Source organism: Taurulus bubalis (genome assembly GCF_910589615.1).
Source record: "Taurulus bubalis genome assembly, chromosome: 12".
Taxonomy (NCBI): Eukaryota; Metazoa; Chordata; class Actinopteri; order Perciformes; family Cottidae; genus Taurulus; species Taurulus bubalis.
The window spans coordinates 22423671-22451437 of NC_136600.1; the positions used below are offsets into that span (position 1 = coordinate 22423671).

A 27767-nucleotide genomic window follows, 5' to 3' on the forward strand; every position below is an offset into this window, starting at 1 on the left:
TTCCTTTCCACCAGAAAAAAGAGAGCGGGGAAATTTAACAGTCGCCCACTATTGCTACAAAGTAACGCAGTTTATGACATTTGTGTTGTGAGTCAAAGTTGGGTTTGTTATTTAAAACTTTATCGATCTAGCCTGCCGCCTGACCCAGAATGAGAACTTTAGAGGAGGTTCAGGCCACTCTGCAGATCGCCAAGCTGCAAGAGGAAGACCTGCAGAAGACAATTCAGTGCCTGTCTTTTGGGGAAAACGTTTCATCTGGAGACTATTGCCTCATGGAGCTGGATGACACCCTGTGCAAACACATAGAAGCTGGGCAAAGGTACCGTGTTAGAATAATGTGAATTAATGTGCCTATGTGCTGAAACAACAAGGTTATTGTTAAAGGTGTTTGGGTTATTCTGTTTAAAATTATTGTATTATTATCTTCAAAATGTTCATCTTACATCAATCCTAAACCCATACGTTATGTAATGTATAATGATAGAAAACTTTAATGTTAGTTTTTTGTAAATTGACTATTGAATAAACTAAGCATTTCAGCAGTACTATTCATAAAAGAGCACATCTTCTGGAAACTACTTTCTTCCCCTTTTTATCTTCTGTAACTCAAATGATTCATGTGGTTGAAGATAATTAACATTAATGTGCAGTGGCTCAAGATGCACGATCAAGATGGATGTAAAATATGTAAATGTGATTCATAAAACATATCTAACAATTATGTTCCCTTTTTTTCCCAGTCTAGTGATTCGAGGAGATACGGATGAGCGAGCAGTGCTCTGTAGCGGGGACAAGACCTACGATCTGAAAATAGCCGACACATCCAACCTGCTGCTGTTTGTACCTGAAGGCAGAACGGCAGACCAACTAACCCACAGCCAGGAAAGCGCTCATGTGGTGCACCCGCAGGTATGGAAATGACAAACTCACACTGGTATGCTGTAACACCCACACAGACAGACACAACCTACATATGTGCATATTGGTTAATCGCAATTATGACCCATATATACTAACAGTATCCTACTTCTGTTGTAGATCTGGGGATTTTGCAACAGCTACTGGGAACTGAAGAAACAGCGTCCTAAACTGAAGAAACTGAAGAAGGTCTTAATGGAGAATCCGTATGAAGGACCTGCTTTAGGGGCGCAACAGGAGAATACAGAAAACAGGGTAAATGCACATTTTTTGTTTGTTGAGTATAGCAATAAAATAAAATAACCTTGACATAATTGAATGTTTCAATGTTACGTGTTACCCTCTTTAGTTAGTTAGTGTGTGCTCCTCTGTTCCCAGTACACAATGCAGGATCTGTTGAACAGGATCCAGTCCAGCGAAGAGGAGCTAAAGGCACAGTTGGAGACCATCCATGCCTGTCAGATAGATGGTAAACCATTGCATTTTTTAATAATAACATGTATATGAATTGCTCCTGGGCTGTACATTGCAGGGAAGATGCTTTCATAAATACAATCTCTCTATTCTTAGCTGTACTACTGTAAATATGAATAACCAAACAGATGATTACCGGATGTTTAGAGAGTGTCTCCTCTGTCTTTCAGGTTACTGGCGTGTGCTGGACTTTGACTATGAGATGAAGCTGCTCAGTCACGTGACTCAGCTGGTGGATTCTGAGTCGTGGTCCTTCAACAAGGTTCCCCTTCAAAGCAGTCTGGAGGAGTTGGCTCCACTGGAGCCCAAGTAAGTTAAAGATGATCAGGCTCATGCAACAGGAAAATACAAATGAGGTTATACTGAGCTTCTGTGCATCTATTATTAGACTAAAAAAGTCTCAGCCAGGTTCCCATCGCTTCTTTTCTCTCTTTCACAGAGAGATGATCGAGCACTGTTTGGACTGCTACGGGACGCGCTTCACTGAAAATGGTAAAGGAAAACAATCTGTGGAGACTCACCCGACAGATCTTAAGTTTATATTAGTACATTTCTCGTAGACTCCAACACAATAATGGCAATATGAAACTACACAGCACTAACATCTCTGTATACTTCTTCCTCTATGTAGACAACATTTTTTATGCACTGCATGAGGATAAAGTGTGTCGGGGAACGGCGTTACTGCTGCTGCAGAACGCTGTGAAGTTTAACCTGAGAGAGTTTCAAGAAGTCTGGCAGCAGAGCGTCCCAGAGGGCATGAGCACGAGACTAGACCAACTGAAGGTAAGACCGTCTCTCTCTTTCATACTTATTTCATCTTCTATTTACTGTGGAAGAAAATAGATAGTCATTTACCCACCGTCTCCCACTTCAATGTCATCAGCCCATGCATTCTTCACAAAGGTCAAATAAGTTGACTTTCGTAGTAACATCGTAAAGCGCGATGGCTTCTAGCCGTCAAGAATCCATTTAAATCACCAGACTCCTCCATCTTATTGAAGACTCACAGTCTAGATCAAAGGTAGTCTCAAAGCAGCCTCAGATAATCACGCTCTTGTAATTAAAGAGTGACTTGCTGCAGCTGTTTTTTGATCTGTTCTGATTTGCGTTGCCTATTTTCCAGAGTGTGGCCCTGGTGGACCGCGCCTCCCGCCCAGAGACCATCTGCCTGCTGCGGGTGGAGGATCTCTCAGAAGACACGCTGGAGCGCTTCAACCACCTCTTCACACTCCGAGGGAAATGGACAGAGGAGGACATCACGCCGTACATACAGTAAGAGTCGTCTATTTAGGACATCGTTGTAGTGTTTATTAGACGCAAAAGAGCAGCATTTATGTTGAATAAATAAATACATGTTGATGATACTGCAGAAACGAAATGCACAAGTTCTTTCTTTAGCTATCTGATAGATTACAATGTGTAATGTTCCTCCCTCCACTTCTCGTTCAGGGACCTGTGTGGAGAGAAACAGACCGCCGCAGCTCTACTGACCAAACATGCTCGATCCTCGATGCAAAATGGGATCAAGGTCTTCAACTCCAGAAGGCCCGTAGCCACATGAACATGTGCACTGTCTAGTCATTAATTTAACATTTTGAAAATGTATGCGGTTATGTTTATTCCCAGAGTGACTTTTGCGATTATCAAAATAATTGTACACATTACTGGCCTTAAAAATGCCCTGTTAGCATTGTTCGTTAACTGTATGATGATTAAAAAGTAACCACTTAAAATTCAAATGTTGAAAAGTCTAAAACAAAGTTCATCTATATTTCAGTTGTTTTGTCTGTAAAAAAAAAAATGTTGGTAATAAAATGAGTTTTCATAATAACATACGCGTTTTTCCGCCGTCTCAGATTTTCTTTAACCTGAGTTGATAAATTTAGCAACTTTTTTTCATTTCCACCAGGAAAATGCAAATGCAACCACGTAAACTGACCAGGCGCTGCTCTGGAGGTTGTCCACAAGGGGGAGGCCTCTGCTGATATATTCAGTAAGGTCTCCACACAGTGACTGGACCGCTTGTGCTGCTATGTTTGTTCTGTACCGTATTCAAACATCAATTACTTGTTCCGCAGAAAACAAGAGATCATTAACAGAATCACATGAGTACGTGACTAATGACATTGTTTTGAGTCACTGACATGCGTAATGTCCTCGGGTCGTTGAACACCATCAGGTTTCAGGTCACAAATACAGCTGAAACAATTAGCCTACTGACAGAAAAGTTAAATTAAGACTTAACTTTCCAGCTTTATAAATGAGAATGTCGTTGTCTTCTATTAAAGGAAACTGACCTTTAGACGGTTGATGGTGTCACAATTGTCTCTGGGCATTTGTTACTATTTCTGTCTTGACTGAACAACCTCAGAAAATCAGTGGATTAATCAACAGTGAAGGAATTGTCTCTTTTGTGAAGTAAAATATCCCCAAAGAGCATAATTCAATGTTTTTCCTCATTCTTGGCTTAACTGTGCTCTCAACTCTCAAGCAATGGTCTGAACAGGTTGTACATATTATAACGTTTTTGTAATAATACAGTTTGAACACCAAAAAACACCTCAGCTTGATTGCTCACAGCCTCATTACAGCAAGCCAACTCCACCTAAATGCATTTATTTCATCTTTATTTAACATATATATAGTTTCAATGACACATATATAAAACAAAGTCGTGATAAATCTGGTTTACATATGCAAGACAATATAAGGCGATGCAGAAAGAATGATCAGGAACGTTCATTCACTCAATTCGGTCTCCTCGTGATCCATAGACAAGGCCTATTGTGGATTGTGTCGGTGGTGCATGTGTGTGACTCAGAGAGTGTTGGACATCCACAGACTGTGTTTCTTCACCAACATTAGAGTCTGTGTGTGAATCAGCATTACGGACACACGAGAAGAGATCCAAACAGGCGCGTTTCAACACAGACGCGACCCTACGCACACACATCTGTGTTAGAATGACTTCATCTGCATTGGCTCACTGACTCACCCTGACATCACCCCTCAGGGTGCTGACTTATCAGTTCATCGGGTGGAGAGATCCCAGCTGTGTGTGTGTGTGTGTGTGTGTGTGTTCTCTATCTGCTGCGTGGGTCGGCATGGCGCCCCAAAATTAGGAATTCTCTTTACTTCCTCTCTTCATCTATATGATCGTGTTTCTTCACCTCCTGCTTCTGCATTTCTCTTCCCTCTCTTTCTGTGGAAAGGATGTAGGCATGTATTTGTCATCATCTTCCTCTTTCTTCTGTCACAGAAACTACATGATCAGCAATATTTAAACACTTACAGCAGCAGAGCAGATGGGAGTGACAGTGTAAAGTAGTTATTGATACTTTATTGATTATTTTCAACACAGCAATTATTATTTTGAAGTGTAAGATCGTACAGAATATCCTGTAAATGTGGCATTAAAATGTCCTAAAAAAAATGCTAAAAATCCATAAAATCCTTATATAGCATGATCATGTCAGCATATTGTGTTGCTTTGGGTTTTAAAATCTCTAAAGGCCCTTTCGTTGTCCCGGACCGAACTTTAGTTTGCTTTACATTCAAGATCATCATGAGAGAGCCCTGAGCTACAGCGTTTACTCTTTCTATTGGGTCTTTATTTAAAAACAAAACATATTTTTCACCATGTTTTACTTTTATAGTAAAGTTGATTCATGTTTAATTTACTATTATTCATCTAAAACATATTTAGTGGTGACATCATGGAAGTAATTTGATCTCTTTCTCTCTCTATGATTCCCTTCTTAGTACAAAATTCATTCACATTCAATACGTAAACAATGATTTCTTAAATCAGCCCATTCAATCTCAAGTTTTTCTTTAAGAAAATAAGTTTGGGATTTAACCGGTCCCGTTTTCCTGTTGACTCGGCATTCTGTGTGCTAACTGGCTACCTGGGCAACATGTCCTGCAGGTCTGCCACGACATAGGCAACCACGGCCCACAATGCCGAGCAGAGGTTCATCTCTTGAGGGTCTTGAACCGTCATGGTATCACCTTCACTGTGATGGAACCAAAAGTATCGACTGTCTGCCACATGGAGGCTGGCGCCTGAAGGAGTGATGGAGAAAGAGATGGATACAATAAACCACGAACAATAAAATACAATCTGATGGAAGTTGAAGACTAAACTGTTCAAATAAATCTTGCACTCAGTCATTACATGCTACATCTGAAAAGAAACATGAGTGCATCTGGTGTAAATCTCCAGAACAAGGAGTGGTTAAATTCCTTTAAATAACAACTCATGGACGCTGTTGGCCAAGCATGTGGGAACAAACAAAAACACTAAATGGGGGAAGAAAGGAGTCTCTGTTTTGATCAAACATTTCTCTTCTCAATGCTGTGACCTTCAGTCTGCTTATCAACTTGTTCCTCCGTCTGTCCGGTCTGCTTTGGTTTGATTATCTATTATGAAAGTGTTTTAAAAACAACGTGTGGAGAAAATAACCTGTACTGTATTACTGGGAGCTTTAGTTTATAAGTGAAATTTAACACTAAATCAAAATATGGAATATTAGAGTAATATGTTCTAGTCCATGTCTAGTATTCAGTTCTCTGCCTTTTTCTAGAAAACATTGAGCATAGCATCTGGCCTCATGGCTACATGTTTATATGTTTGCTACTAGTTCTATGGTCAGCTTGGTCTTAACCCCACATGCAGCATAATGATGTGCAACAGATGATGTCATAACAGATAGGGAGCTAAATGACAGATAACAGACACCATCTGCTAAGGAAGATCATGGTATATGGCTGAAAGCACCACAACAGCCTGATAAATGGACCAAGAATATGGATTTATATTTTGGTGTATTGTGTTATCAAAGATTTGTTTTTGTTTGTATTGCAAATCTAACATTTCACACTCCAGACTAGTTGGTGATGGTAAAGCAAAAAAAAAAAAAAACTGTCTGTCCAATTAATAATCCAAAGAAACAAAGTTGAAGTTGGTGTGTTTTTAGCTCGGCTAGCTAAAAGGTTAGGTTCAAGACAATTACAAAAATGAAATATAATATATAATATTGTATCATATACAATGTAAATATAACACAATATAGACCAAAATCACTAATTGGCTTTACAATCTGTCCAGCAGACGACATCCTCTGTCTTCGCATTAAAAAAGGAAAAACTCCCCAAAAACATAATATACCATGTATGACTACAACGTTGACTTAAAGTGAGTGTGTATATATATAACGATTAAAATAAAGGATAATGCCAGCGTTATGTTAAAAAAATATGTACTGTATATACAAGTATAATAATAATAATAATGGTGGTAGTAGATATAGCAATACAAATATATGGTTTTAGAAGTCATGATTATGACATGAAGAAAGATACAAGGAAAATAAACTATAGAAAGTTTAAGAAAAAAGGCACTAAGACAGAAAGAAAAGGGTGGGTGTTATATTTGAACATAAAACAAGCTTGGCCATAACAGTTATGCCTCCCTCTCACCTAATTTGCCACTCTACACCTTTGCCTGTGGATAAAATAACATATATTTCTTGTGTCTATAAAGTGTGTAACACTATCTGCTTTCCCCATTTCTTTCAACCCAAACCCAGAATACTTTTGTTTCACCGCCCAACCTCTCAACTCAATGCTTCGGCCTGTTGTTTAAAGTTATATTTGTGAGGATTAATGCATAGAGGCTCACTGCTCCTTGTGTTGCCGTTCAGGCCCCAGTGGACGGTCTCTGTCGAGGTTTGCCTGCTGTAAGACACATGGCCTCCCAGACTGACCCCTGTGTCAAAGGAAGCTCTGACCGACCCCCCAGGGAGAAGATCAGTCGGCACACAGCTATCCAGGAAAACTCTGCAGAATCGCTTTCGAAGTACAGGTCTGTACTCTGACATAAGTGGTATCATCAATTTTCTTTTGACTTGCTGTAACAGTAAGTGTGCTCGATCCTTTTGCAACTGCAGACATAACTGACAGAATCCCTCATTTCTTTGTCGGTGCATGGAAGCTACCCAAGCGAGCGTGCCGAGCAGAGATTGCGGCGTGTGCACGCTCACCTTCCCCCTGGACGGTCCACTCCTGTTACTACTACCAACACTAGTGAGGCGGCCATCAAAGAGACCTCGACTCAGGCTTACCGACGAGGAGGAAGGGCCTTCGTAATGCAGCTGCTGTTCCTGAACCAGAGGATTATACTGTCGCTGCTGTGGGTTAACAGCTGTTATTTTATTCTTTTACCCTTTCATAAATCTCTTCATGGAGAGGAGTTGGTGAATGACAGATTATTTATGGAACAATTAAGACTGCTGCAAGCTGGAGGAAGGCACCAAGTTGTCAGATGTTCTATTGGAGTTGTTTATTAATAAGATAACTGAACATCTTTAGGCAACTCATTAGTGTGTGGAGTTATTGCGTATATGCGGTTGTGGTCAGCTTGGCTGAAGGTGGAAATATGTTTGTGATATTTTATGTTTTCAGTTCCTCTTTCACAAGTTATACCACATTGTCTGTCTGACTACAATGCAATTTCACTTCTACTAAAACTAGACAGTTAGAGAAGATGTTTGGACCACATAATCTGTAAAAAAATAAAATAAAAAAAAGAGCAAAGAATCCTTTAGAAATGAGGCAAACTACTCCACAACAATAAAACTATCATCTATCACAGTTATCTTTAATACTTAATATTTTTCTTTGATTAATATGAATTTATAGGATATATCTATGTGAAGCAATGCACATGTATTAATCACTCAACTGATTATAAGATGTATGTCAATTTAAAAGATCATTTTGCATGTCAAGAAAGTTTCATTTTGTCATGTAAAAATACATAATTAGAGACACCACACATCATATCAGTGACATTTCTCTCTGAAGCTTGGATAACTGTGTGCTTTCGTACTCACTGCAGCAGCTTGGCAACGGCAGCGTGGTGACGCACATTGTGCCGGATGACCTACTGTGTAGTTCACCGAGCGGTTTCACACAAATCCACAAATTGCAACTGTCTTAACTTACAAAGAGATCTTTTAAAATTGACACACGTGAATAACTCTTGGCACAATTCAAGCTGGATCAGAAAAATATTTGTCTTTCGCCATTGACTGCTGTACAGATGTTGTTATAGATAGATGGATTCCAGCATGAGGTTGCACGGGGGACGCTGGAATGGGCGAGACTTGACCTCTATAAGAGCCTTTGTGGACTTGTTCCTGTGTAAAAAGGTAAGATGTCTTACGTCTTTGCTGCTAAACTAGAAGTTTAAATTCAGATTTTTAGGAAATTCCACAAAAAGTGGATATCTACCCCCACTTCTCCATTCTCACAGTTCATCAAAGCGGATGTGATTCTGTTCACACAGCACTTTCAACAGGAAATAGAGGGTATTAACACCAGAACAACAGAAATTAGATCGCTAATGATGAGTTATTTCCGCTTTTAAGTGTTTGACTTTGCTCAGTTATCCTGTGGTGAACATCTTCTGCTAGTTGCAGACAGACAGAGGAGACAAATTGATTTGACTGACCTGGTACTCCCGCCTTCATCCACAGTGAGATGTCTGTCCCTTCTCCATATGCCTCCAGGGTGGTGGTATTAATGGGAGCCAACAGTTTGACCACTTCTGCCATGATCTGTTGATACAGCAACAGTCTAATGCTTCTCAGCTCATCACACACTCGATAAGTATGCCAGGAAATACAGCACATTCTCTAGACTGACGCCACCTTGCAGAATAAGTGCTTTGTCGAATTGAGAATTGTACACGTAAGCCTGGATAAATACCGGCCTTTGTGTGACAAGTGGGGTGTTTTTATTCCTACCTTTTGTGCTGCAACACTGCCAGTAAACTGCAGAGCCACCGGGGTAAATGTCCCCATGTCTGACTCCATGACCAGGTCAAAGTTGGACCTGTTCACCTGGGTGTGGAGAGGAAGCAGAGAGAAGATGTCAAAGGCAAAGAGAGACCATAGGCAGACAAAAAAACAAGCATCCAAACAAGTTGTGTTTGATTGAAAACATTACAAGCTTCAGTTCATGGAAACTGTGAGCCACTCTTCATACAAGGCCTTTAGGAGGTGACGCATACACACATACCACTAGGAGTTGCTGCTACATGTAAGAACTAGACAATCCACGAGGGATTCATGGTACATTGGTGAAACGTTTATTTTTTGAGTGTATTTCATTCTGGATCGTGGCCTGGTAGGCAGTCACCGTTCTAAGGAAGCTGATTTGCTATTCAGATCGGTCCAGATCACTGGAAGTACGCTCCTATATTACATGCTTTCTAACTTCGACCTATCAGGGGAGTACCTTGTGTAGATCGTAGTACTGCTGCGCTCCGACTCCCCCTTGCTCCTCAGCCGTCCACAGCACCGTCCGCAGGGTTCTCCTTGGACGCAAACCTGGAAACACATAAAGACTCAAATGAAAACACAAAACAAATATGAACAGAAAGAGAGAGAGAGAGAGAGAGAGAGATCACAGCTCCAGCTAACAAATGACACGACTGTCATGTATCGTGATGACAAGGCTCCATCCATACACATTAAAGCTTCCTGTATACTCCTGACTGAAACATGATCACTGGACCTTGTGCTCTTAGTTGTATTCTCCATAACAGTCCTGTACTGTTTATCCAAGCCTGTTTCCTAGAGTGTGTGCTTGTTACTCTACAACAGTCGGAGGAAGTTACTGTTTACAGTCTGAAGACTTGTGTCGTAGTTATGTTTGGAATGGGATACTTCATCGTATTTACTCAACTGTCTGTTGAGGTTTTTGGATGCATCCGTATAGCTTTACTCTATTCAGCTTTTGTCCATTGTTATCCTGACTGTTAGAGATGTGCTGCTTTGGTCTTGTCTCTTGATATGCAAAGAATATTGTGTTTCTCAGTAAAGCAGACTGGTTACATAAAGCTAAATAATTAAGTAAATCATTGACTTGACGTTGTTTGTTTTTGAGCTTGCGTAAACTCGCCGCTGTCTGTATACTTTCTATCCGTTTCTGCAGAATGTACATGTGTTTTTTTGAGGATTTGTGCAGCAGCATAAACTGTATATGTGTGCGTATACACAGAGTTTATGTGTCTATATTACCTAAGTCCTTGATGAGTGACAGGGCCTCCCAGGAAACCATGGCTCCACCTCCGTCATCCATGGCGCCTTGGCCCACATCCCAACTGTCCAAATGGCCGCTCATTAAGACGACCTAGCAGATAGGACAGATACAGAGGTGTAAGCATAGAAATCAGAGACTCTGGTGGGACACTTTTGTGATGTGCGCTTCCATGCAATTTGACCATTTGTCTGATCTGGATTGAAGTGTGAGCGAATAGGATCAGATAACGCTCTCTGACCCGTGTCTTGTCTACATTTCATTAAAGCACACAAAAAAAGACTCAAATGGGACTCAGTGTCTAAAATAAAATAAGCAGAATCATCAGCCAGGACAGACAGACTCACAAAAACAGGAAAACAAAGATGAAAACAGTTCAGAGTGTTATCGCCGTTTCCAGGAATTTTAAGGGTTGGTATTCCCATCAGTAAAATGATCCTGACCTTATGTTCCAGGTTAAAAAAACACTGCGCAAGCCCAGTCTGGACAATGACCCAAAGGCCACATTTCATTCGATCAAAAGTAAATGTGTCTCTTTTTAGATATCAGAGACGCTCATTTAGATTTTTTCTTTTACATAACTAAAGCAATGGGAATGTGTATTATTAAAAATAATAATGGGATTCACATTTGTGAAATGTGTAGTCTACACACTTAAATGCTTTAAGTAATACTAATAATACACACCACCTGCAGTGTTGAAATGAATTTATGTTAAAACTCCTAAATAACTTATAATACAATGTGTTGACAACTAAACATGTTTTACTTTACATGATTAAATCACAAGGATCAACAAAGTATGGAGAGGATGTCGAGATGTGGTTTAGATAGGAATACTAAATAAATAAATAAATGTACCCAATGCACCGACATTTATGATCATTACGCATCCCTGTCAAGCAGCATAATTTGTGTTTTAGCCATAACTACTAGGACATGTCCGTTTTAAAAAGGAAACATTTTCATGAAGAGATGGGAAGATGTAGAAGTTGAGTGGGTGGAAAATATTTGAGCAACTCATCAAATGACTCTGAGAGGCTAAACCGTGGAAATGACTCACGAAAACCTCCAATGTACATCTTTGGATGAATGTGGGCGCACGTACAGACACACACAAACACACACAAACACACACACACCGACCACGGCTTCTGCTACAGCCAGCTGGAACACAAAGTCACAGAGAAATGATGTCAACCACGTCATGTGTTTAATTTCCCTTTTCTATAACGAGCGACCGAACGTTGGTTCCCAACAGTTTACGCCTGCAATGTTCCTCAAATCCTAGTCTCCTCGCTGATTAGCTCTTTCACAAATTAAAGCAGAGTGACTGCTGTTGTCATGTGTTTGCAGGCCCCAGAAGGAGCTGTGAGAGACACGTACAGTTCATGAGCACACTCCAGGGAATTTCCCAATCCAAGCACCATCTACCATCATCAAACAGCAAAACAGATCCTGTCAGATATTAAAACACGCCTCCCCCTCCACCTCCCCCATGATTCATAAATAATACTGTGGAAATTCCACTTAAGCTTTTCTGATATAAGGAAATGGAAAATGGAAAATAATTTCGGTCAAGTCCGGACGATAAGCTTCTCCGTCACTTTCTTGCAACAGGATGTTGCAATTCTGTTGCAATGTTCTCATCTTCACAAATCAGCGCAGGTCAAATTGACCCTGCTCGGCTATTTAGGACATGCTAGCTCCACCAGACTGGGCGTATCCCTGGGGATAGAAATATTGACCCCGCTTCTCTTCCACTTTTATTCGCACAGACGCGACAGCTTTAAGAGACCCAAGGCCTCTGATTTAAATCGACCCATCCAGTTCTAACTGTGTACCCACATCTGGTACATGTGCACCGTGTGCCTGTCCTGATCATGCCACATCTGGTACTCTGAACCCACTGCACTGTTTCATCACACGCCTCTTCTGCAAACAGAGTAGCATTCATTTGGAGATTAACAGCACCATGTCCGTTTCTCAGGTTCTACCTGCCAAACGAGTCTGTGCACCCACATGTGTGTGTGTGTGACAACTGTACTGCATGGCATAACTGCAAATTGGGTCAGGTCATGTGTATGCCCTAGGCCAGTGGTTCTCAAATGGGGGTACGTGTACCCCAAGTGGTACGGAAGATTATTTTAAAATCTATTTAAAATTACCATCCATTCAAAAATCCTTTAAAAAATGTTATTTAATACACATTCAATCAAATACAAGTGTATGTTCATAAAGTTAATTTAATATATTCTATATTAAGTCAGACACCACTAAGAATGATTTTGCACTGGTCAGGGGGTACTGGCAGTGCATGCTAGACTCAGATTTTTATTTAGACCCTATTTGCAGGTAAAGGTCCCTGCTAAGCAACACTGAGCATCAACATTGACTCAAATGTCTCATCCGCAGCATACTAGTTTTACAAATATTCATAGTTTGTTTGCACAATGCTGTCTTTCCACAGAATATCATTTATACTGACTGAAAGTCATGTTTTGACTCAGCTGAGCCTCTTTGGAAAGATTAGATCACGCAAACATCTGCAAAATAAAGGCAGACTGAACAGATGTGGAAATATCTGGACTCTGCAAAAAGAGATACATGAGTATTTCCTTACACAGGAAAAAAAGACAGAATGACTAATTAAGGAAGATAAACAAGAACTTGATAATAAAACAGTTTCAAGGAAAACTGTTTTCTATACAATTCATTTGAAAGGCCAACCCAAATAGAATTGCCCCGACCCTAAAAGACTCTTGCATGACAAGAAACATAGATAAATACATCAGACAGGCCTGTGAAGGGAGCCTGAGGTCTACCTGCTCGGGGTGTTGCCAGCCTGTAATCTCAGCCACTGTGTTGAAGGAGTCAGCATCTGGTAGCGTCTTGGCTCCCATTGTGAGTCTGACCACGATCCTCTGCCCTCTCTGTGCCATACGCCACATTAGCTCAGCATCCTCCACAGAGATGCAGGCGGAAGGGATGGGCTTCACTCCCTCTTGGTAGTCCTGCCAACCTGTGTGGGGACTAGAGAGGGAGAGAGGCGAAGACTAATGGATCTTTTGATTAAACCCTCACTACACTTGAGACATTTTCAGCCATTTTCTGGATAGATGGATATATAGATGGATGGATAGATACCTGTTAATAGAGAATGGAGTAATAGATCGAATGAGTGTGGCCACAGCTCCCACTTTGGCTGCTTCAGAGGCGCCATAAGCCCGGTACGCCACCGTCTCCCCGTAGCTAACAAATGGCTGGTTAAAGACAACAATCCTCGCTACGGCCTCGCTGGCTCTACGCTTCAGCTCCTCAAAAGACTGAACCACCAACACCTCCGCCTCGATACCTGGAGAGATAAGAGTGAGACATGGAGGAGTTAAAGGGAGGTGGATGACACGCATTGTGATTTGTTTTATACAGCATGGTCTTTACCCTCAGGTGGCGTCCCTACACTGCTACCCAGTCCCAGTATAGCCAGGCTTTTGGCCCTGGGTGCAATCATTTCTGCACTCTCCTTCCCTCTCACCCAATGTGGGATTTTGACTGGCTCTGGAAAAAAAAGTGGGGAAGAAAGTGCACAAAAAAATAACTTAGTATATCCTCATTGCACAATTCTCATGTCCTGCATCTAAGCGAGAGAGAAAACGAGTCATGCTCACCTAAATGTACGTCCAGCCCATCCTGTGCAAAAGCATTGTACATGTATTTGATGGCCATCTCCAGGTCGTGTGAGCCACTGACACGGTTCCCTATGGTGTCGGTGAAGTCGGCCAGCCGCCTGTGGGAGCGGTTCTGGGCGGCTCCGAACACGGCCAGGTCAATGATCCGCTTGGCCACATCAGTGTAGCCGGCCACCTCTGCAGCTATGTTTGAGACTGGGTTCACAACACATAGAAACACTCAAAAAATGGACTCAGGGTTTATATCCAAATCTTCTTCTTTTTTTTTGGTCAAGAATGTCTTTTAGCCGTGTAACTAAAAATATAAATGAGTAAACACGTTGTCTTTGTCACTTGAGTAGATACAATAAATGAGAGATTAGATATTAGATGATCCGATGTGAGGACCCTGTATGTGTACAGATTGTAAAGCCCTCCAAGGCAAATTTGTCATTTGTGATTTTGGGCTATACAAAATAAACTGAATTGAATAGATATAAAGCCAGGCCACTATGTTATATATTTGTATTTGCACTTTATTCAAGGCTTGTACAAAGACCTGTCCCAAAAAAAAAACGTATATGTAATAAAGGATTTATTAATAAATAATAAAAAAAAACTACAGTGACTACCTTACATAGTATGAGTCAGCTGTAATCAAACTGAGCATAATGACTGAGTGTACACTCTATATAAATCTGAAATAAATGAACTTGCATGTGGGTTGACACCTCACTAACTCTTCTGTTAGCTTCCTTGCCTGTGTCAGGACGGGACCGTGTTAAAACAGGTTGGTGACATCACGTCATTCCCAGCAAAGCTCCGCCACACGTCAACCTGACTATTAGTCTAATGTTAAAAACACCTGCGTGAATGAATTACACATAACTTGACAGGTAACCTCGTTCTTCATACGCACAGTACAGGCCCGCTATAGTGCCTCTATCCTTCCCCTACATGTCTGGAGGTAGAGGAGGCTGTTGGTCACCTTCCCTTGCAGTGTGATTGGACACAGTCCCGGCTGCAGCCATTGACCTGATGGACCCGGGAGAGTCAGGGTGACACACACACACAGAGGACAGCAAGAGGAGGAAGATGAAGAGGGAGGGAAGGAAGGGCGGTGCACCTTCCTGAGCCATCTGCAGAGAGACAACACATCCACGTGATTAGTTACTTAACTATAGCAGCCAGTTATTGATTGATCCAACAAGTTCACGAGGACCATATGGATACATTTATCTGCAGCTTTGAAGTGAATCAACCAAAGTAGCTCAGTATTAAGTAAGTTATACAACCAACCAACACTAAAGCAGCAACAACTCAATGCCAGAGAGTTTGCTCTAAATTAGACGATTAAATACTGTAGCATAGTTACATTACTGTTATTTTGTATTCTTCTCTTTTATCAATAATACGTTGAGAGAACCAGATGTTCATGCAGACCAAGTGAGGATGGCGAGGATCGTGACGGCTTCTGAGAGTAACTGCGATCATACAACTTGATTTAAAAATATATAAAATATCACAAACACGAACCTTTCTGTCCAAAGTTAGTGTATTTATTATAGTTGACGTTACAATACGTATTTCAGACTTGAGAGTAGCCTACTCTGCTCACAATATCGCAATAAACGCACCGCTTCCGCGCTCGTGATTGCACCGATAGTTTCCGGTTTGACTGTTTTCACAATAAAAGCACAATCCTTACGAATGTGTAGCAGTAAAATATAGGACGAATCAAACCGATTCATCAATGAATTGTACTAATCACTTTGTTGCATGTTATTACTAACGTTATACTGCTGCTACTACTCATTACAGTGCACAGCATCAATCAATAGGCTTCAGGAGGCCAGTATTATCAAAACACACACAGTTTAGTCACAGAATTTTAGACATATGCCCAGAAAGTATATGCAGCACTTAAACCTTGACATGAATCATTCAATAATTAGAATCTATGTTCACACCTGACACTCTGTTTAGCTTTTGTTTCATTATTAGATATTCTTTAACTAAAATACTGACAACTGTAATGCCAAATCGTCACCTTCCTAAAATAATGGCCTCATTTTTTCAGGTTTTTCAGAAAACAACAAAAAACGAATACCAATGTAACAGGGGTGCACAAGCTGCCTCTAGACATGGAACAACAGGCATACTGTAATAACGGTCAAATTATGTTATGATTACTAATATTATGTTCAAATGAGATTTTCATTGACAAAAATGCTCGCAAAAATGCTAACTAAATTGCTAGCTTAAATGCTAGTAAAATTGCCTAAATTAGATTGTCTTTTGACTTACGCAAAATAAAATCCTAAGTCACACTCTTGACATAGGCCATTAAACTATAGGGGTAGAATCATATGATATGTTCAACAGTATCACGAGGAGATGATTTAGGCAAGAAAATATGTTTTGTCAAAATATGACTTAGGCCATTATTTCAGGAAGGTGACAAAATGTAATGCCATAAATCACGTGTTTGAGCTATCACCTGTTTGATTGTGCTTTGTTCCAAAACGTCGACATTTCTGAAAGATAGTATACTCCACTTAACTCTAGTACCTTCCTCTAGTGCTTCCTGCCTTTATTCTCACATTGTTTAGAAATCCAATTGTTTTGGGTGCATTTGCGAGGGAAATTGTATAAATTGTGGGTTTCATCCTACATTTCCATGTCCTTGTTTTTAGTTTTAGTGGCCCAAAAGATGTCCATTGTATTGACGCTGTAGAAAACACAGCACTCTGCCCACATTCAAGTCTGTGGTTTTCATCCTCCATCCTCTACCACTCATGTGCTCCTCTGCAGTCATTGGAATTCATTGAAAACGCCCAATCATGTGAGAAGGGCCAGCTTAATGTTTATTCTTACACTTTACTACTACCATAGTATATCACTTTATTTGAAACGTATGCATGTACCGGAGATCTGTTGACTTTTAGCCATTTGCTGTTTACTTAGTGATATGACTTTCAGTGTCTTCCACCAGCCTCTTGCATCTGCCATTTGTGTTTTCTTCTCTGCATCATCAGGGTTTTGAAAAACCTCGGACCATTTGGCTCCATTCACACGCTGCTGGCTTGGTTTAACACAGTGGTTTGAAAACTTCTTTTCTGGCACATTTTCAAGAGTTTCTTGAGGCTGGGAAGAAATGAACAAAAGCTAGACGTGTTTTTGCCTACTGACCTTTAAATATATAACATTTAATAGAGCGTTGTCATTCCAACAGCTCATTAAAAACTATAAGCGCTCAGTCAGAGCCTTAATCTATTTACACTGTGAATTTCTGTAGAACGATTGGAGGGATTGCTAAAGAATCTGGCCTTTTTTTCACACAGTGAATACAATAGAGAAGTTAATGGAAAAGGGATCTATGTTGTTGTGCTGTCGGTTGATGTATGAAAGCGAAGAAGGAATTCATGCTCTTATATTCAAACCAATCCCCAAATCCCCCCAAAAATGACAGAGGCAGTTTTAAAATTGCATAAAAGCCACATCTTTTATACAGTAGTGAACCTTGTAAGATACATGATTTCAGCAAGACAATTCTCTATTGGCCACCTCATGTGCTTATGTCATGACTTTATCTGCAAGTTTTCTGGTTGGTCCCCACCATTGTGTCGGTGTTTATTTGTTCAAATCAAGGCTCCAGTCAATTCATATTCAACTTTGATTAAAAGGAATATGAAATATTATATATATTTACAAAGAATGTAATAGTATTATTGAATCATGTATTAAATGCATTCATAAACAAAAAAAGCGAGGCAATGATATTGAAATTGAAAATGAATTGAACCAAGACTTGTCAAATATACTAAAACCATAAATATTCAAAAACAAAACAGAGCAGTAGGCACAAAGAGGCTTCGATCATGTGTAAATACAATTCCAATTTATCATTGACATTTTAACCTGGATTATAGTCTGAGCAAGTATAAATTAATACATATACAATATAGTATCAACGTACTGTATACATTTACAGAGATCCTGGAAGAGAGAGGTTATTGTGTGCTAACCCGTTGTCCTAATCCTCTGAGTAAGGCTTATATCAGATATTTCTGTTGGTATGACCAGGTGAAGAATATTTCTTAGACCACACTGGAACAGAAATATTCCAGTTTCCGGTTACAGCTCGAAAGTCAACACAAATATAAATGAATAGACAATGTTTTGTGAAGCACGGAGGATTCCGGTGCTCAACAAATGTCACAGTAGCCCCGGTTCCCTGTATGTATCCACTACGCATCCCAGTCATTTTGATAACCAAAGTTGGTTTTTAAAACATTTATTTGACCTTTTCACAGATTGTAAGGCCACAGATAGCGCTGCTTCAAGATAACAGTTGTCCCATTTCAATAAGAGGCTGATGTGAAAAGTATTCTTCGACACATAAGCAGTAGATAGCTGGTGTTAAAATGTATCACAGACTATACATATTTCCACTAACACATATTTAACAGGCAGTATACGAATAACAATTATGGGCTAAAAAAGGGGAATACCCCTGTGTGGTCTGTTAACTGACTCATGTATGACACTCCTCACGTCTCTGGAAGGTCCCATGCTCCTTTGGTTGGTTTGATGTGGTAAAGATTGAGAATTAGGAAATGTGTGTTTTAAAATCTGACATGCTTACATTATCTTACATTACAACTAATTAAAACTTGTGCAAAAAAAAAATGTCTTCTTTGGGATATTCCTGTCATGTACATTGTCACTGTCCCTTTGAGTTCAAGCTTGCTGTAGCTGTATAGAGTTGACAGTCAGAAAGGAATGTGCTTTGGCCGCTCCAGAAAACATTAGTCGCTTATGTTACAGTTCCTGAATTATAGTCATTAAATAAAATAGTTCTGAAAATATTACTAATATTGGATGCAAGGTTCAGGGCCCGACAAAGCTACCACTGTAAGAATATAACAAAATGTCTCGGGGAAATCTCTTAAACAAAACGCTACTAAAAAAATAACTTTCCGAAAACAATTAAAGCACATTTATATTTGGTCAGTTCTATAAATGTCAAATATCTGTGAGAAAACAACACAAATATGTACCTACAAAGCAACAAAATCTTTCATACCAATACTGGACAGCATATGAAAAAACATAGATTCCTTATAACAACAACAAAAATCTTCAATTCAGCGAAGAAAGCGTACAGAAAATGAAATGTAACAAAGTAAAATGGTAACAAACAGAGTCATTTTGACGTCAAATAAAAAGGGAAAAGGGTTTACTTGTTTGAAGGCCCTTGGTAATAATAATCCCATGTCTGGTACCGTTCCAAATAACAGCATTCAAAATGTGTTAAGGCTATTCATACGTTTCTTTGTTAAGCCGAGCTGGGATCGTTCAGACCGTAGCTCTGATAAATGGGACAATCGATTTATCCGTAATGCAGAACCAAGTCCCGCCAAGTGTGGTTCAAGAGAAGTATAGCACAGTGTTTTCAATACTTTGAAGTAGATCACTCTCCTATACTAGAACAGTTGGGATCCATCTTGATACTCTAGGAAAAAAAAAAAAAGATCCCTTTCTTGAAATTTAGGATGTATATTTAATGTCCAACTGCTTCCCCAGAATGTATTGATAGGAATGTATTTATATGTATGACCTCTTCTTCACAAACACTGAACATCATAAAGCAAGATGTGTAACTGTAGCAGAGGAGGAAGCTAGGAAAGTTTTTTTTTGTCTTTTTTAAGTGGGAGCACTGAAGAAGAACAGGTGCTTGACTTCAAACTTCATCCAGAGGAATCATCTTCAGTTGTTCATGAATCCATTATTAGTCGTGGTTGGGAGGAGAAAGACTCCATTTAATGTCCCCGTTGGTGAGTTCAGGCGTAGAACTCTTTGGTGGGTGCTTTTTGATAGGCTGTCGTGGAAACTTTGGTGTCTCCCAGGTCGTAGCTACCTTCGTCCTTCTTCTTCATACGGTAGGCGAGGAGGAGGAGGAGGAAGACGGCACAGAGGAATCCAACCACTCCACAAGCTATCACAGCTGGAGAGGGCAGAAGGAAATATGTAAATATATAGCGTACCCATACTTTCTGCAAATGTTTCCCAAAATGTATTCATCAAAAATCGAAATTGTAATGTTCTAAAAGCATTCGACACAAAAAAAAAAAGTTTGCAAATTTGGCAAAAAACAACAACAATCACCTCATTAAAACCAGACATGTGGGAACAATACATGCAGTAAAGCTGAGACATCTGTCCTTACCTGCCAGCACCTCCGTCCTCTCCCACATGTTCTCAGAGGTCACCTCCTCAGGAGAGTCCATCTCATATATTCTGCTGCCTCGGCCATTTTTGGACACAATCTCATTTTCGACCTGGACGTCATCTCCAGGGCTTTTGGGTGTTACGAAATCCCACTTATCCAGACTGTTGTCCTCGTCGGTGTGACTGGATACAGTGATGTCTGTGCCGAATGTGGCTGCAGTAGTTTCACTGGTGGTGGAGCTGGGGCTGGTACTCTCTGTGAACCCATCAGCTGTTGGACCTGCAACCTGGAAGAATATATGCATTAGTTCGATGTATGACGCTCTGGATAACAAAGTAGGGCTGACAAAAAAAGGCATAATGTGGTTTTGAATACTTCCTGGATACCACCATATAGACCATGAAATGGACATTGGAAATATATTCTTAAAGCTTTAAGTTCTTAAAGATGCATGTTATAAGATACATGATTTCATGTAATACAGTCAAAATGCATATAACTGTATGTATGTGGGCTTTGGTTCATACAGATGCTGGAAATCAACATTTGATGTTATTCTGTTATTCATGAACAATGTCCAAAGACATTTCTTTCCAGTTACACCATTTGTAATATTTTTTTTAAATCTTTTTAATAGTCAACAGTATATTAAATCATGGTTTATCTTTGAGATAAGAGTTTGTGTAAAAAGGAAAAGCAATATTTTACCTCCTCATCATGGTCGTCCCCGGTAGGCAATATGAATGGCGTCGTCTCCACATCCTGCACGCTGGTTGCTGCTGTGGTTGCTGCTGTGGTTGCTGCTGTGGTTGCTGCTGTGGTTGCTGCTGTGGTTGCTGCTGTGGTTGCTGCTGTGGTTGCCGGGTTGAGAGGAGGGGCTGCTGATGGTGGTTGAGTTGGAACCATTTCTTTGGAGAGTGTGGTATGAGAGAAGTTGAAGAACCTCCCCTCTTCATCTGTGAAGTTGCCGATAGCTGAGATACAAAAAACAAAAAGCAATCAACACAAATTCTAACACTTCAGAGGGAGTTTCTTTTCAATGGAGCAGCATAACTTTGTAGTTCAAACAACATGTATTGGTTTTTCTGTACCAAATCACCTATAAAAAAAAAAAAAATTAAAATCGACTGAATGCACTTAGTTGCCGTCCCAAATTCAACATGCATCTCCAATTTTTGTGAGGATTCTTTTTATTTATTTAAGGATTATGGGCTACATTATGGTTTGAGAAGATTTTCCTACTTCATAAAATATATAAATAAATAAAAAATCCATTGGATTATCTAAAAAATGAATTGCCATAAAGCTAAAAAACAAGGCCGTTTTCCTCAAAGTTGCCATTTTATAGATGTGTGGTTTAGTTGGATAGTGACGCAATGTTAAAATGTGCCATCGAGGTGTTAATTAACCAGTTCTTTTTACACGCAGGAGGAATGCAATGTGTGAGCTTTCCAACATCCTGGAGTTTACCTAACCACATCTCAGTTTAGTTTGTGATCACACTAAATGTTCCAAGACATTATTCCCTGTTGGCATGAAGATGAGTCACTGATAATGAAGGCAGAGAGTATCTTACATCTGGGCGCTTACAATAAAGGCTCACCTGGTTAACTCCACATCACCTGAGGACAAACACCTGGCACTGTGAGCGAGTGCTTCTGTGTCTGAATATACAAGCACTTGTGTCTACAGTACACTATATTGCGTATTTGTCTGCCATTTGTAAATGAGTGGACGGAGTATTAGGTTAGGAAACACACTGTGAGGTGAGGAAAACTAACTGCCTGGTAGGAAATTTCAATTTGAAGACAGAAGTCTGGGCCCCAGTTTCCAAAAGCCCTTTAAGACTAAGATGATCTCAGACCCATTGTAAATCTGGATACTTTGGGGAAACAGTGCCCTGGACTGTTGAAGTCAAGACTTCAATCAGAAAAACAGAAAGTCCAGATGATTTGCCTTAAGTTTACTCAACAGAAATGGTGATGTCTTTGAGACGCCCTCATTTAAATGGGAAAAACTAAGAGGGTGATGTTGTAAAACAAAATGCCAAAAATAAATAAAAAAGACAATAGTCTCCTTACGATAGTCTCCAGATCCAGAGCCTGAGCCGCCATCGTCGTCACCATCTTCGTCATCTATAGGGAGGTCACCTGACGATCGGCCCTCGAGGTAAAGGTCATCTGTTGCGGAGAAGGTCGTCTGCGAGGAGGCAAAGAGCTGGAAGAGAGAAATAAATAAAAGACAGATTATGATTCAAGCAGGAGAGACAAACTAACGAAGACAGAAGAAGAGAGGCGGCACAGGGACCTCCTCCTCTTTTCACACTTGCCGAATTCTTTCCACTAATTGAAAACATGTGAACCTCGCTACAGTTTTGGAGCAAGACAATATCTCTCACAGCCAATGACCTACGCCAGCCAAATATGCCACTGTGTCCACTGGATTCTGTGAGTTTAACCCATTGCAGCCCTGCTGTAGCATGTACAGCAGATGGAGGCCGTTTCTTCTTTCTTCTTTTTATCACTTTCATGTGTGGCAGTAATTTGTGACTCTTCACAGAGCCACACAGCAAAGACCCAAGTGTGTTTGAAGCTGCCGTATCACTCCCTCCTCCGCTCAAAGGAAACACACAGACCATGAGAAGTGGACACACACAGGGGAGAAGAAGAAGGAAAAAAAAAAAAAAAAAGTGTAGGAAAACCTCCCACTAACCCAAACAACACACAAAAGGAGTCGGACGAAAACCAAAACCCTACTGGTCTCGTCATCTTAACAGAGTAACAGAGTTACACAGAAAGCAACCGGACAATGAGTCTGAGATTTCAGAACGAGAGGAATGGCTCCTCAGAAGTTGGTCGTAAGACAGCGAGACAGACACTCTCACATTCACACATTGGCTCGGATGAATATGGCCCATTGAGGGCTGAACTATGTCTGGTATGTCTACTATGCTTCCACTAACACAGGTGCTGAGAGAGGCAGACTAGCGAAAGGAAGGGAAAGGATAGAGACAGGGACAGTACTGTTTGTTTCTCCAAAAACAGGTGCTGTTGAAACATGGGAGGGTCTTTTAGTGCAATAAATATTCACACTTGAGAGAAGTAAAAAAGGTAAATATTAATGAGATTCTTGTGTCGACGCTTGCCTTTCATTCAGCAGTGTACCTTGATACAGATCTAAAATGAGTGTCTTTATTCTACGAGTGCACATCAAAGCACTTCACCTAACAACACGAGCGGCTTCATTCTGCTTGGACCGCGTTTATGTTCTCAAACTATTCTCCTTTGGGACTCCTTAGACATCTGATTTTTTTCCGTTCGGGCTACCGATGTAACGACAGAAAAAAAGAAATAATTCTGCGATAAGCCAGATGTTATGTTCATATTGTGGTGAAAAAGGCCATAACATAAAATCATTAACATCATTCTTCAAAAGACAGCAGGGTCTCAATGGCAGAAGGGGCTCTTGCATTCTTGCCGTCTTCAAAATCAGGGATTACAAATGCAGATGCTGTGCTTGTCAAAACACACAAAGAACTGGAACGGCTGCAGACATTACACTTACTCTTTAATCTTGTCTTCCCTTCTGAGACGACTACCACTACCACTACTACTACTAGGACCTCAGGTGGTGTTGAGCTGATGGATTGGCAAACACAACTTTAAACTAAATCACTCACCTAAAGATTAATATAGGGCTAGGCTGCATGATTGAAAGCATTACATCACATGAATAAGGATATAGAACAACAATATGGTAGATGTATATAATCACAAATACAACAATCAAACTGATGTTCAGTTAACTGGGTATTCACTAGCATGCATTACACTCCTGCTATGTGTAAAACTTAATAAATAATAGTATTCTATGGGAGAAAGTTAACAGGAGTTTCTGTTAAGGAAAATGTGATAAGATCATATTTTCACACAATCAAGCCTATAAATTATTTTAATAAAAAGTATAGCCAATCCCTTCTGAGATATGAGCCAACCAAACAGCAGCAGCTAATAATTCCTTGTATGATTGATCATCCTTTTTAATTAAATCATTGAGTTAATAAAATGCCAGGACATCGTGGTGATCACAAGTCCCTGGTTGATAATTCCCTGTTGATTGACTAATAGACTGTGCTCCTCAAACACATGTGCAGACACTGTAAAATAAAAATCAGCTATAAATCTCTTTGTCCATAGCTTTTACCAGAAAGCAGTCATGCATTAGAGTTTACTGGAAGACTTGACTTGGTCAGTCAGAGGTTACACACATCTGGAAAACACATAGCTCACACACACACACACACCTATACAACCATCTGGTATCCCGGTGCTTTGTCCAAGTGAAGACAGTTTTCTGGAAACAGCCAGGTTGCAGTGATAAAACACTACAGACATGCAATAGGGAGCGTGAATGCGTCTCTTTGGGGGGGATACTTTGTTCAAACTTGTAATCGACAAATCCATACTTTTGGGACTGCTGGATTAACAGCCATTACAGTAAAATATTCCCATATGAAAAGAGGAAGTCGATGACAAAGAGAGAGCAGTCAGGTCGAGAGGGAGGTTGTTTAACAGCAGGCCTGTCATCACCATGTAGACAGCAGCAGCAGCACAACACCGTGTTTGAGGGGGAGTATGTTTGACCAAAGCTCCGAGTCATAAAAGGTTTGACGCCGCTCTACATCAAATGTGTCTGTTTAGTTAACAGCAGTTTAAAGTCTCCAAATGAGTCACAAAACGTCCAATATTTTATACCAAAAGACTCGGTAATCCACTCGGGATGACATGTTTTGTCATTTGGTTGGATTGTACAGAAAAGACACAATATTGCCTTTTCCCCATTGAGGATGTTATGATGTCCTTAACTGAGATATGTGTGATCAAAGGTCTTTGTCGACACTATTTGGCAAGATTTCATCAGTTAAGAGGCTTAAAAGAATGAAAATTGCTGTGGTAGAGCAAAGAGTGGTGTATGACAGATTCCTTTCACCGCTGATATGTGGTGAAAACCTCACTGGTATTTCCCATCGTAAAAAAAAAAATAGTAACCTCTGAGTTTACTCCTTTAACTCTTTGAGGTCTAGTTGAACATGTCAGGCGTACAACCAACAAAGTCCTCATGGAAACAGTCAGGACAGAGAACAATGTCGTGAATAATACTGTGCCATTCAGAGCGTGTGAAATGTAGGTAGACGATATACCAGCTAGGGATCAACCTACCATTTCTACATTCATGAATTATCATCAGTTACATTTGTTTAATTTGTTCTCTCTGTACATACGTAACCATTAATAGAGAGGGGGTGACGCATGCTTCCTCTTGCCTTCTATGGTTGGGTGTGTAACCCACGCAGCTATACGCTTGCCTGGACTAGCCCAGTGGGACTCACTGAGAGTCATCCATCCAGAAAATGACAAAAACTACCAGCTTACAAGCCGGTTTCAACATTCACATGTGAGCAACGTCAATGGCCGACCGACTAACCAGTAATTCTCAGTTGGAATATACGACGCAACCCATCACGCCCAGCAATTTAGCACTGGAGTCCGTGTATTAGTGGTCTGAAATTGGGAATCCATCAAAGCATGTGTGGAGGAAAGTATGACATGCATTACAATATGATACCATTACAGTTTTAGCGGTTAAAAAAAAAAAAAAGTAATCCCATCTATTTATAATACTTGTCAGATTAAAGCTCATGGGGCTGTAGGTAGGCGTGTGTGTGTGTGTGTGTGTGTGTGTGTGTGTGTGTGTGTGTGTGTGTGTGTGTGGTATATTATTCACTGTGTGTGTTTACAACTCTTTCAGTATTTACTGCCTTGTCTTGGCTACACATTTACAGCAGGGCAGATCAGGTTTCAGATTTATTCATCTCACCACATACAGTCCATGCATCATAAATATGTATTTCTGTAGAGGTGGCAAAGTTTCCTGGCTCTAGTTAGAGACTTTCACAGTGAATAAATCATCCAGCTGAGATATCCGCTTTAGCCCATAATTTCCAGGTGTTTTCCAGCTTTACAAACAAACAATTGTAAAGAGAGTGAAGAGGTTTCTAGTTTAGGACAGGTCTGACTTGTCAGGTCAGGACAGGATGATGCCTATCTTGTCCCATTTAATCCAGCAAACAATGACATTTTAAAACTTGACACGAGCCCTGTGAGGATGATCGAGGCCATATCTGGAGGTTTGGGTTTAAAAGTGGAGGCTGAGCAGACTTTGGCCCCGTGTGAACTTGACACCAACTGGACGCCTGAACTTGGCTTGAATACCAGTAAACCCTGGATAACGTAACCCACGTACACCCGGTCCGTAGTTCACTGCTACTCTAATGTAAATACTGTTGTTTCTTCCTGGAATAAATCATCAGTTTATGCTTTTAAAAAAAAACAGCTATATTTTCCCGATGTTAATGTTGAACACATGTTGGGCGACATAAAACGTCCAGGTGGACCAATTAGTAAAAGTAGGCTATATTCAGAAAATAAAGCTGGAACGGCCTAACATTAGACTTAATGTCGAGCCTGAATGGAGACAAACACAACTGGCAACATTTACACTAAACTTTAGGGAGGTTTTCTAAATGTATCCGAGCAGTCTTTTCACGGGATAAAAGAAAGAAAGGACAAAAAGTCAAGATCACCGAGTACATAACAGTTTATATAACGTTAGAGATTCATCATTTTAAGTAAAAGCGAATTCGCAAACTACTTACTTTTTCACTGACAAAACCAGTCGTCAGCCCGACGAGGAACAACAACCACAGATTCCTCATCTTAACTTCCCAAAAAGACGGCAGTTGTTGAGTTAAATATATAAAGTAAAAAAAAAACACAAAATGTATATATGTATATATACTCAAAGTCCAAATTAAGTAGTTCCGCTGATTCCTAAACACGTCTCCGGCTGGTGTTTTCGGGTACTTTGTTAAACCTCAGCTCTTTAGACGACTGGACGCGTTGTACTGAGAGTTCCTCTGGAAAAGTTGTTTGGACGGCTCGTGCAGCGTGGCTCCGTGTTGACGTCACCACGGCGTGACGTCCGGTAAAGAAGGTAGGCTGGGGGCGTGTCTAATGGACAAGCGCGCGCGCACACACACAAAGTGGTCTCCCTGTATGTGGGTGTGTGTGTGTGTGTATATAGTGACTACATTTTAGGAATGCGAGGGGGGGACAACATAAGGATGGGCTGGGGGTTATATTTAATAGTTGGAAACATTTAAAACGTTTAAAAACACACCTGGTACTTGAACTAATGTAGTCTGTGTTGTATGAGAAAATATCAGTCAATACTCTGGGAAAAAGATGCTGCTGATTGTCTTTTTGGTGAAGAAAGTAGCACCATAGTAGCACTTAAATGAC

The 27767-nt window shown here is 40.3% G+C and overlaps 3 protein-coding genes across 4 annotated transcripts; 1 reads left to right on the forward strand and 2 right to left on the reverse strand.

Annotated features, from left to right (window-relative positions):
* Nucleotides 1-149: 149 nt before the first annotated feature.
* Nucleotides 150-3116, forward strand: dscc1 (DNA replication and sister chromatid cohesion 1; the record flags this gene model as incomplete). The annotated part of the gene is made up of 9 exons (XM_079227883.1): nucleotides 150-319; nucleotides 741-909; nucleotides 1039-1173; nucleotides 1297-1387; nucleotides 1563-1701; nucleotides 1832-1884; nucleotides 2024-2178; nucleotides 2519-2667; nucleotides 2845-3116. The coding sequence occupies 9 exons, from the start codon at nucleotides 150-152 to the stop codon at nucleotides 2954-2956; spliced, it is 1173 nt and encodes a 390-aa protein (XP_079084009.1). The 3' UTR covers nucleotides 2957-3116.
* A 984-nt stretch (nucleotides 3117-4100) lies between these two features.
* LOC306745400 (carboxypeptidase Q-like) lies at nucleotides 4101-14574 on the reverse strand. Of its 2 annotated transcripts, XM_079228182.1 has the most exons (10): nucleotides 14172-14574; nucleotides 13945-14061; nucleotides 13651-13858; nucleotides 13329-13536; nucleotides 10485-10596; nucleotides 9700-9791; nucleotides 9207-9302; nucleotides 8912-9017; nucleotides 5304-5460; nucleotides 4101-4593 (listed from the first exon to the last, which is right to left on the reverse strand). In XM_079228182.1, exons 1-10 carry the CDS (start codon nucleotides 14227-14229, stop codon nucleotides 4527-4529), a joined length of 1221 nt encoding a protein of 406 aa, XP_079084308.1. In that variant the 5' UTR covers nucleotides 14230-14574; the 3' UTR covers nucleotides 4101-4526. The 2 variants fall into 2 exon arrangements, with proteins under 2 accessions (XP_079084308.1, XP_079084309.1); XM_079228183.1 differs by lacking the exon at nucleotides 4101-4593 and having other exon boundaries at nucleotides 4978-5460.
* Nucleotides 14575-18452: 3878 nt separating this feature from the next.
* On the reverse strand, nucleotides 18453-27181 carry LOC306744679 (uncharacterized protein; the record flags this gene model as incomplete). The annotated part of the gene is made up of 5 exons (XM_079227361.1): nucleotides 18453-20181; nucleotides 20404-20692; nucleotides 21115-21380; nucleotides 22488-22623; nucleotides 27122-27181. 5 exons carry the CDS (start codon nucleotides 27179-27181, stop codon nucleotides 20018-20020), a joined length of 915 nt encoding a protein of 304 aa, XP_079083487.1. The 3' UTR covers nucleotides 18453-20017.
* Between the last annotated feature and the right edge of the window lie 586 nt (nucleotides 27182-27767).

Bases quoted from the DNA above. Each gene is read 5' to 3' on its own strand.
- LOC306745400 (XM_079228182.1), bottom strand. From the start codon at position 14,229: ATGGCCATCAAATACATGTACAATGCTTTTGCACAGGATGGGCTGGAC. The intron at 13,537-13,650 runs GTATCTATCCAT...CTCCCTCTCTAG, and splicing joins ACTCCATTCTCTATTAACAG to TCCCCACACAGGTTGGCAGG. The intron at 10,597-13,328 runs GTAGACCTCAGG...CCTATCTGCTAG, and splicing joins GCTGGCAACACCCCGAGCAG to GTCGTCTTAATGAGCGGCCA.